This window comes from Puntigrus tetrazona, chromosome 17 (assembly GCF_018831695.1).
Source record: "Puntigrus tetrazona isolate hp1 chromosome 17, ASM1883169v1, whole genome shotgun sequence".
Taxonomy (NCBI): domain Eukaryota; kingdom Metazoa; phylum Chordata; class Actinopteri; order Cypriniformes; family Cyprinidae; genus Puntigrus; species Puntigrus tetrazona.
In genome coordinates this window covers 1330568-1340567 of record NC_056715.1, presented here as the reverse complement: position 1 = coordinate 1340567, position 10000 = coordinate 1330568, and the positions used below count along the sequence as shown (strand labels likewise).

Sequence of the window (10000 nt, the reverse complement as noted above, 5' to 3'; positions counted from 1 at the left end):
AGAGAGAGAGAGAGAGAGAGAGAGAGAGAGACAGAGAGAGAGAGAGAGAGACATAGAGAGAGAGAGAGAGACATAGAGAGAGAGAGAGAGAGAGAGACATAGAGAGAGAGAGAGAGAGACATAGAGAGAGAGAGAGAGAGACATAGAGAGAGAGAGAGAGAGAGACATAGAGAGAGAGAGAGAGAGAGAGAGACATAGAGAGAGAGAGAGAGAGAGAGACATAGAGAGAGAGAGAGAGAGAGAGACATAGAGAGAGAGAGAGAGAGAGACATAGAGAGAGAGAGAGAGAGAGAGACATAGAGAGAGACATAGAGAGAGACATAGAGAGAGACATAGAGAGAGAGAGAGAGAGAGAGAGAGACATAGAGAGAGAGAGAGAGAGAGAGAGAGACATAGAGACATAGAGAGAGAGAGAGAGAGAGAGAGACATAGAGACATAGAGAGAGAGAGAGAGACATAGAGAGAGAGAGAGAGACACATAGAGAGAGAGAGACACATAGAGAGAGAGAGACAGAGAGAGAGACAGATTATACACACACTTGCCTAAGCAACAGTGATTCATCTAATGGTGAGTGTTTGGATTGTTTGAAAGCTATTATTATTTCTATAGCTATTTTAGGTTACATTAGCGGTGGAGAAGTTTTCCACTTCAGCAATAAACACTCCAAAAATACTTTAAGAAAGTTAATACTTAAAGAAAGTAGTCAGCTTCCACAACTGATTAAAAGTGCATCACTAAACTTATGCAGTAACATCTCATTTTGCGCGACATAATACACTTTCTTACAGGTAGAAGAGTTTTCCAGCTGCAGGGCGATTTCTTCTGCGATAATCTATTCCAGAATCCAGACGCAGTGTTTGGCAATACTCCTGTTTACAAGACATTTCACCTCTGCGTTACTTGAAGCACCGAAGAAAAAGTAATTTAACGTGCATTACAACTATACTAACATTAAAACGTTAAAGAAACAGTTTACTCAAAAATGAAAACTCTCGTCACGGTTAGGACGTCAAAGATGTAGATGTAGAGTTCTTCATCAGAACAAATCTGGAGAAATTTAGTATTTTATCACATGCTCACCACCTCTGCGGTGAATGGGTGCCGTCAAAATGAGCTAAGCAAAATTGACTTCACAATACGTTAGCCGGTGAACCGGTGTGGTGTGAATTATTGTGATGTTTTTTTTAATCAGCTGTTTGGACTCTCTCTTTTTGACGGCACCCATTCACTGCAGAGCAAGTCATGTAATGCCACATTTCTCCAAACCTGTTGTCTTGAGGAAACAAACTCCTGCATACTGGACGGTCTGAGGCTATGTAAAGTTTCAGCAAAATGTCATTTTTTTTGTTGAACCGTTCCTTTAAACACACTACAAAACAGCACTAAGTGTATTAGATAACACACCTGCTGCTGAAGTGCTTACCTTTAGCACGGCGATGAAAGGCACGAAGTTCACCCTCTGTAATCCATTTTTGTACAGATCTGAAAATCAAGATATTGTTCTCAAAACGATTTACATTTAAAATGAGTTGCAAAGTAAAAGGCAAATAAAACTTTAAAAAGACAGAAATAGTATTTTCTTTTAAAACATACACCAAAAATTAATTACAACTACTATAAATATTTTTGTAGTGCTGCACAGTCATACTAAAGAAACAAAAAATGTACAAATAACAGGCTTTTCTTGATTAGTACAAACAACTGATATGCGAATATGTATAGGATCTATATTCACGACATTCTTTCAGTATTTTGCTGGAGCCGTTGGTTCTTACCATCTGGAGGCCGGTTGGATGTGGCAACAACTACAACCCCATTCAGAAAGAGGTTCTCAAAGAGCTGTTTAAGAATCATGGCATCCGCGATATCAGTGACCTAACGAACAGAGAAGGCAGAGGTAATCAATACCGATTACTCTCAGCGGCGGTCTGATTATCTTGGATTTAAGAGACAAGTGAAGCAGATCTCAATAAGCTGAAGTGTTCGCAAAGCTTGATTAGATTGCAACTAGTGAAACATTCACCTGGAACTCGTCAAAACACAGAAGGCAGGCCTCCTCGCTGATTTCTTCAGCCACCGGTGCGATGGGATCATACGCCTTCGCCATTTTACCTACTTTTCTCTTGGGCAAACTTTGCTTGAGCCGATGGATTCCTACATAAACATGAGTCTATCTGAGTAAGAGCAAATAATGGCAACTTTACTCATTTTGGCATCCGTTTATAATCGATACATACAGAACTTGAATTCCTACACGGGTCATTTTTAGGCTCTGGGAATATTTCAGTCTCTCTGATGGTAAATAATGCACTTCGAGTTCATTTCTGTCTTTAGCTTAAACAGCACTGAAGATAAACAGTGCCTTTATGAGACGTCGGAAACTAAAATATTTAGTGTCAAAAATAAATTAAAATAAGTTAAATACAGTAAATAAAAAAATAATAAAAAATTAAATTAAAAATAAAATAAAATAATATATATATATATATATATATATATATATATATATATATATATATATATATATATATATATATATATATATATATATATATATATATATATATATATATAAAATAAAAATCAGTCAATTAAATTATCAGTGCACAAACAGCAATAAAGTGTATTTATAGCATCTTGTTAAAAAATATATTATAATAAAAAAATCATAAACTTACGTTTATGTACATCTAACATGAATCCATGAAAATGAACTCTTTTTTTCTTCTCGGTCTCTACATGATCATAAAACATGTCCATAACCATAGTTTTTCCCGTGCCTGAGAAAATAAGCAGCAGTTTATTTCAACAGCATGACAGCAAAGTCTGACCGAGCCACAACATGATGCCAGAGGACTTACCGACGTCTCCATATATGTAATAACCTTTTGGTGGTTTTCTCTTGGCGAAGAACTGTTGCGGAGACAGAATACGTCAGAACCCGTCAAAAGCACATTTCAACATCTGCAGACCTCGCCACTTCGCACTTCGTTTACCTTTGAGAAAAGCGTCGAGCGTTCATTGCTATACCCTCGAAGATTCTTTTGCATCTGATCCAGTTTTTCCAAGACAGCCCTCTGCTGCAGATCTTCTCGTAACTTTCCGTCTTGAATGAGACTTTTGTAATGCTCCAAAGGCCCGGCAAAACCGCCGCTTGGGGAGCTTGTGGCGCTGGGCACTTCCACGGTCTGAGATAACACACTTGTGGCAAGACCTGCAAGAAATAATTTTTTTGATTGCTCATAAAGCACCGGTCACGTCAAACGAGACTGCTTGTGTTGAACAGGACCAGCATGATCACTCTTTATTTGGCATTTCTCGTCATTATTTGTAAGTGATGACTATCAAGTGTTCAACGGAAGGACGGGGCTAGTTGTCACAATGGTTTACAGCTCACAAGCTATACGTTTACGAATCAAGAGTCCAGTTTTAACAAGGCACCTTCTCTCTAATGGTGATTTGTTATGTAGGTTTAAACATCTAGATCAAAACGGTCTAAACTGACATAAACACACCGTCCTACAAACTAAAAGTACAGTATTGTCAGCGCTAGCCGTTGAATCACTACATTAAAGACACGTTTTGAACACGAAAACATTTTGTAATATCTATTAAAAACATTTATAACACTTGTCTTATTTATCTAGAGCCGGACACACCGGGTGTTCTTGTCATGACAGAATGAATGTCAGCGTCAAAGACGAACATGGTGACATTATCACGTTAACATTCGTGTCATTCAAGTGTCGCTGAAAGCACCTACCTCTTTTAAGGCAGCTGACGAGACCAGGTAAAGCGGACTTCGACAGAAGTTTATTTTCCACACGGAACTGAAGTCCGAGCGCCACCAAGGACGCTTTACCGGCTGCCATGATGATTCAAACTGCGAGAGCTTTATTGAAACAGCCCCCTGAACAGAGTAGGTGGGCGTGGCCTCTGCGCGAGCGAGCGATTGCTCATGAATATGAATTATTGACAGAAATGCAATATAATATATTTTTACTATGCTTTCAGTGGTTTTCATATTCTGAGCCAGGGGTCAAAATGATAAAGCCAGTCTTTAAAGGATAGTTTTGTTGTAAAAGTGTTGTTATGATAGTATTCATTCTTTTTATTCAAAAAAGTCTGAATACTTCCTGGAAAAAAGCCTCTTTTGTAACAGATATAAAATTATCCAGATCCCAATCCATATATACATACATACATACATGAAATAATATATATATATATAATGCATTTCATAAAATATATTTGAAAATATTAAAAGCAAATTAAAATGTATTTGCCCTCTTGTTTGTTTGTCAAATTTCTACACTTTGCATTTTAAATATTTAAAACATTTAAAACTATTTAAAAATCTTAATAATAATAATAATAATAATAATAATAATAATAATAATAATAATAATAACAACAACAACTCATTTCTTAAGGACCATGAAACCAGACTTTTTCACTGAGGTGTTTTCAGTTTATCTGTTTGTATATTTTCCATTTCTTTTTCGTTTTACAGTCTTTCTATTTCAGTTCAGCGCAGTTCCCTTGCAACTGACAATACTGCGTTAGTCTAATGTGTGCATCCATGCCTTCCCAAGTGTAGAAGGACTGATAATGAGTCAGCCAGATGTTCTGATTAAATAATAGAGTTACTGTTGACATATATAATGACAGCCAGCAGCTTAGCCTCCCCGTCGTCCTAAGACAGTGTATTAGCTTTCTGGAAGAATGTCTTATGAACATGTGATGGGAAGCAGCCCGGGATCTGGATGCCTGTTTCCATGGCAACAAAGACCGGGCAGCATCATGAACTCTGAAACACACGCTTTGGCTTCGTGACATGCTGTGGATGACGAGAGGAGCAACTCCGCTGAAGCTTTCCTGCATGCTTTTGACGATATTTTTTTTTGCTTTGGCTATGACTGGAAGGTAAGGCGAGAAGGTTAGCGTTGTTTTAATTCGATTACGTGTAGTGCTTTCACTCTGTGTCTATAATGGTGTGAGGGAGATGGATGTTTATGCGCGTATCCATGGCAAAAGCACTCGTCTTCTCCTGCACTCAATGCTTTAGTCTATTAAGGGGACTGAACCTGTGTATGTGTGTGTGTGAAGTCTCAGTCTTCTATAGATCCAGACGTGCATTTTGGGGGAAGAATAATACACACATCTAAAGCAAGAGGACAACAGCTGCTATAATTACCTGCCTTGATAATGAGAGTCTAAAATCTTCTTCATAAAAATGAACAGTAAGGGTTTATCACCAAAACCTTTTTTATTTCATTTTAATAATGCTCTTAAGGCTTGAGGACCATGTAGAGCATTTGCACTGTATATAAAACAAAGAAAACACAATTTCAGTCTTTATATTTTATTAATAGTTCAAAGGATTAGCATTAATTTGAAAGATCTTTTGTAGAATATAAGAAACACAGTTACTGTGACTTTTAATCGGTTTGCATCCTTGCTGATCAAAAGAATTGAAATAAACCCATATCTTATGATATACCTGATCAAGCATGCTAATGTAAAGTCAATTTAATAATGCTGACCTAATTAACAGACGAAGAAAGCTTGAAAAAAAAACCATGTTATTTAATTCAATGCATCACGTGACATTTCTTTGTAATTGTGAAATTTAGCAATTACATTTTTTTCGAAAATTGCCGTCATGTGTTTTTCACCCAGAAATCTTCAGTAAATTTTTTCACTAACAATGAATCAAATAAAAATGCGCTTAAAAAATAACTCTTTTATTTGATGAAATTCAACGAGCATGCTTTCAAATGGGCTGAATTACGTGATTTACGATTCCCAGCCATATATATATATATATATGATATTTTTGAGTTTACTTCACAGTATTACTCATGCAGATCGCGCTCACCAAGAGCAGTTTCAGCACACTCTCATAAGAAAGAGTTACGAAGCTGTCACCGAGGTGATAAAAGCCATTTTAGCACTTTAAAGGTGCATTATACAGCGACGGTCCTGTACTAGTTTAGAGAATATTCCCTTCCAGCACATTTCCCAGGCCTGTTAATCATGCTAGAAATCACGGATGTAGCGAGTGAATCCTAATGGCCGGTAACCTGCCATGTCGATATTCTCTGTTTGTTGTCTATAGATCTACTGCGCGCTCTTGTGGGTTCAACACAAAGGCCAAACAACAGGAGTGAAATGCAATCAGTTTCATTGAGCGGCTCGTTCGGCCCCGCAGACGGACAGGAACGACACGGGCCCTAAGACCTTCTCGAGGAGGCCGACGCGGAGCTTTCGAACCGCTCTCCTCGGTCTCACCCCAAGCGACGGTTACGAAGAAGGAGCTTTTAAAATCCCATGTATGCCACGCTCGGTTTTGCTCAAAATGGATTTCCACGCGGCTACAGTGAATTCTATTATCTATTTATCATCCTCTTTCTATTCTCCGCACTGCTCTTTAAAGCAGCCGCCGCATTCATCCATCACGTCTGTTATTGATTAAATGCCAGCTGACCCGGAGGATCTTCTTTACTTATAATTAGACATTATGGCTGTATACTGAAAGCTTATTCTCCCATTGGCAGCTGAAGCCAGGAATAGTGATGTCACCTCCAGAAGCACCATTCCTGTACCTGACATCATTTTAATACAACGTTCTATTAAACGTTCTCAGAACGTTCTATTTCGAAATAATGGCTGAAATTTGATTTGAATTCGAATTGGAACGGCGGGAACCGAATACAGTTCAACAGCTACGCAACAGCAAAGTTTACAACGAGATTAAAAAAACATGGTTATATTATGCTTATTTATTTGCTGATATGTACACTACCAAGATTTGGGGTCTATAAAACGTTTAAACCTTCATCATCATACGCACTGATCAAAATAGTTTGATCAAAGCAGGAATATTGTGAAATATTTAGAATAACAGCTTTCTATTTTGATATGTTTCAAATTGTAATTCATTCCTGCAATTCCAGCCCGATCTCATGTTTATACGTTGGTATGGATAAGTAACATTTACAAGCATAAAACGCGCATTTCTGTTTTATAAAGGCCTGTTTTTGCTATCATTTCATATTAAGTAAACGGTTTAATGCAGCTGCAAACTAAAAAATTAAAATTAACGCCCCGATTTCAGTATTCATAAGGATACGTATTTATGTGTAGTCAATGTATTTAGTGATTGTAAGGAGGTAAGTAAATGCACGTTTTATAGAAGAACATTTGGCAATTTTTTCAGCATCGTTCCTCAATATGGTGTAAAGTTCAAAAGAGCAGCATTTATTTGACAAACAAAACATTTCTAACATCATTTTAATGCACCTTTGCTAAACAAAAGCATTGTTTCAGAAAAATAATTCAAAGTAAAAAAGTTGTTCGAGTGCATTCAAACCTGATTAGACGTGTTTCTCTAAAAACACAATTAGCTGTGTGATTAAAAGAAAACATACGGTACAGCTACTTTCCCTCAAGTGTTAATAACACGCGTTTTTCTGTTGTAAACGGTTTCCTTTTTTCCGTGGAACAAAGATATTCTGAAAAGCGCTGAAATTAAAACCCTTGAACCCACCGACAGAGCGTGAAAAGGACGTGGAAGGAGTTACGTGTCGCTGTTCTGACGCTCGATCTCCCTGGTGTTTTCGTCACTCAAGCACTGCATTCTTGGCTAAACTCGATTCCTCTTGACTTCTCTAAACCCAGCTGAGTCACCGGATCCCGGGGATTATTCTGCTCCGCCGTCGTGTTCAGTGAACCCCAGTGATTCACTCGAGTCCCACCGGCCCACACCGTCCTGCGGCTTTCGCCCATTCGCTCGCCGCTCGCTAAACGTCACGGCAGGTAAGAAGGAAACCCTGCTTCATCTACAGGAAACAGAGGCATAAACAGGGGCCGCGTTACATCAGAGGGGGAAATGATGTCATTCTTTCCTTTTTAGCCCTCATCAGGGCATCAGACCTCCACATGATTTGTAGACGATGTTTGGTTCATCGAGGAAGCGCTTGTGAAGCATTAAAAGCTTTTAATGCATATTTAACTTTATTTTATTTTTCTGACAGGAGACTTACGGCGACGCTTTGCATTCGAGGACCGGTATAAATATCAATAAAATACGACTGAGATGAGCACCTGAAGTTCTCGTCAACGTTATGTGTCATATTTCACAAAATTTTATATTTCCGACTTAATTATCAATTGCCGCTTAAGAATGCATGTTTGCTTTAATATACAAAGTACGATTATAGAAAGTTGTTGAAAGGTGGACTATGAGAACGATTGGTTTTTCAACCGTGAAACTCTGCTTAGCCAGAGAAATCATAATCATAATGGGATGCAATGCTTCGGATATGAGCATCTGCTAACTGTGACTGTATATGTGCATTTTTGAAGCCAAGATAATTCACAGTCCACACGAAACTCCATTAAAGCTCATACACTGGAAGAACAAAACCTGCAGCGCAGTATATAAACATGAACACATCCGGTCCATATATTAGCAGCACTTTGAAATGCATTAGCCATATTTAAGTACTTGTTATTTATCATTAAAAATATTACGGTACCAGACACTCCCTTAAAGGGACAGCTCCATTAACATACGTGGAAAAGAACAGCTTGGACATTTATCATAAATCAGGTTGAGCGATTGACTGACAGAACAGAGGTAAGCCTGGTGTTTCCACTAAAACGACTTGAAAGGCTGACGCCAATTAAAATTAATGTGAGCAAAATTATATATACAACAGTTTTCCAACCGCTTAATTGGCTGGTACAGCTGTTGAGTTTAAGACTCAAAAAGGAAGCAGACCACATTTGCAAGCGATTAAAGAAATCCTTCTTTAACCATCCTTCAAATCGACGCCATTTAAAACACACACACACACACACACACACACACAGTATCTCTGCTGCATCTAGAAATCACTAGAAAATCTTTTGATGAGCTAAAAACCTCATTTAGGTTTTCAATAACCCTTTTCTTTTTTTATAATGCAAACGGTGCAAATATTTGCACTACAAACCGGTACGTTTATGATTAAAAGAGCACATTAAAACGACGTGGTAATCAACACCAATCTGTTACATCAAGCAGCACAACAACCTCTTTTAAGAAATCCGCTTTTAGATATACGTTAAAAAATAAGTTTGATACATTGACATTTCAAACACCCGGGAAAATATCGCATAGGTTAGGGGTCTACGAATCCACAGGAGTGCATGGGGCAACTTTTTGAACAGTGTTGCCGGGCAAATTTGGGTCATTTTGCTGTCAATGGGCGACCAGGTGAGACACGGATCCCAAGAGAGTTCTCAATGGGAAAGTGGCCCCAAATGGCCCAAACAAAATCGCCCCGTGCATCATCAGTCTCAGTTCCTGAGCAATGTTTCTTGGGAGCTTTCCCACTGAGAACGGGTCACGCATTTCTATTTGGACACTTTAAACATGTGTTTTGGGCCTTGTTGCCCGTCGATGCATCGTCAGCTTAAGATTCAAACTCATTTACCGGCTGTTTTTCGCGTTTCGCTGGGGCTCAAACCGATCCCAGAAGTAAAGCTGACGTTTAACATAGTTGGGGAAACGACCGAAAGCACGAATTTGAAAGCAATACGGTTGTTCAGGAAATTTCTCATTTCTCTGACAGGTTTGGTTCTCAATTTCTCAAAGTGCATGCCCATGCGAACTGAAGAATACTAAAAAAAAAAAAAAAGAAGAAGAACAGGCCACTGTCCCTCCTGTGAATTTTAACTAGGTCACATGAACGTATTTACAGAAAATGGAAGTAAACGAGTCTTATAAAACTCATTGCTCCCTCGCATACCGCACCGGGCTCTTTGGGAACTCCGACCAGAGGGGAGAAAATTTGCAATAAAGACTGCTGACCGACAGATTCTCGCGCAAAGCGTGCACGCCGTGGTTAATAGGCTGTTTACTGACACGAGCTCCCTAAGAGCAGGGTTGCGAGCGTCCAATTTGCGCAAACGCAGGCGAGGAGCAGCATAGCGTGGTGGTGGTGCTCG

At 38.7% G+C, this 10000-nt stretch overlaps 2 protein-coding genes and 1 long non-coding RNA gene across 3 annotated transcripts in view; 1 reads left to right on the top strand and 2 right to left on the bottom strand.

The window, feature by feature from the left end:
- Positions 1–3890, bottom strand: part of afg1la (AFG1 like ATPase a) — a 9619-nt gene extending 5729 nt beyond the window's left edge. Inside the window, exons 1-8 of the mRNA XM_043263521.1 lie at positions 3765–3890; positions 2998–3215; positions 2863–2914; positions 2680–2781; positions 2025–2155; positions 1777–1876; positions 1425–1483; positions 788–870 (exon numbers count right to left, since the gene is read on the bottom strand). Of these exons, the coding sequence (XP_043119456.1) occupies positions 788–870; positions 1425–1483; positions 1777–1876; positions 2025–2155; positions 2680–2781; positions 2863–2914; positions 2998–3215; positions 3765–3873 (854 nt within the window). The 5' untranslated portion in view covers positions 3874–3890. The remainder of the gene's footprint in view (positions 1–787; positions 871–1424; positions 1484–1776; positions 1877–2024; positions 2156–2679; positions 2782–2862; positions 2915–2997; positions 3216–3764) is intronic.
- A 1460-nt stretch (positions 3891–5350) lies between these two features.
- Positions 5351–10000, bottom strand: part of LOC122362199 — a 6318-nt gene continuing 1668 nt past the window's right edge. Inside the window, exon 2 of the long non-coding RNA XR_006253073.1 lies at positions 5351–7845. This is a non-coding gene — a long non-coding RNA (uncharacterized LOC122362199). The remainder of the gene's footprint in view (positions 7846–10000) is intronic.
- vsnl1b (visinin-like 1b) overlaps positions 9843–10000 on the top strand; it is a 6917-nt gene continuing 6759 nt past the window's right edge. Inside the window, exon 1 of the mRNA XM_043263537.1 lies at positions 9843–10000. This exon is cut by the window's right edge and continues 199 nt beyond it. The gene's annotated coding sequence lies outside the window, so the exon portion shown is untranslated.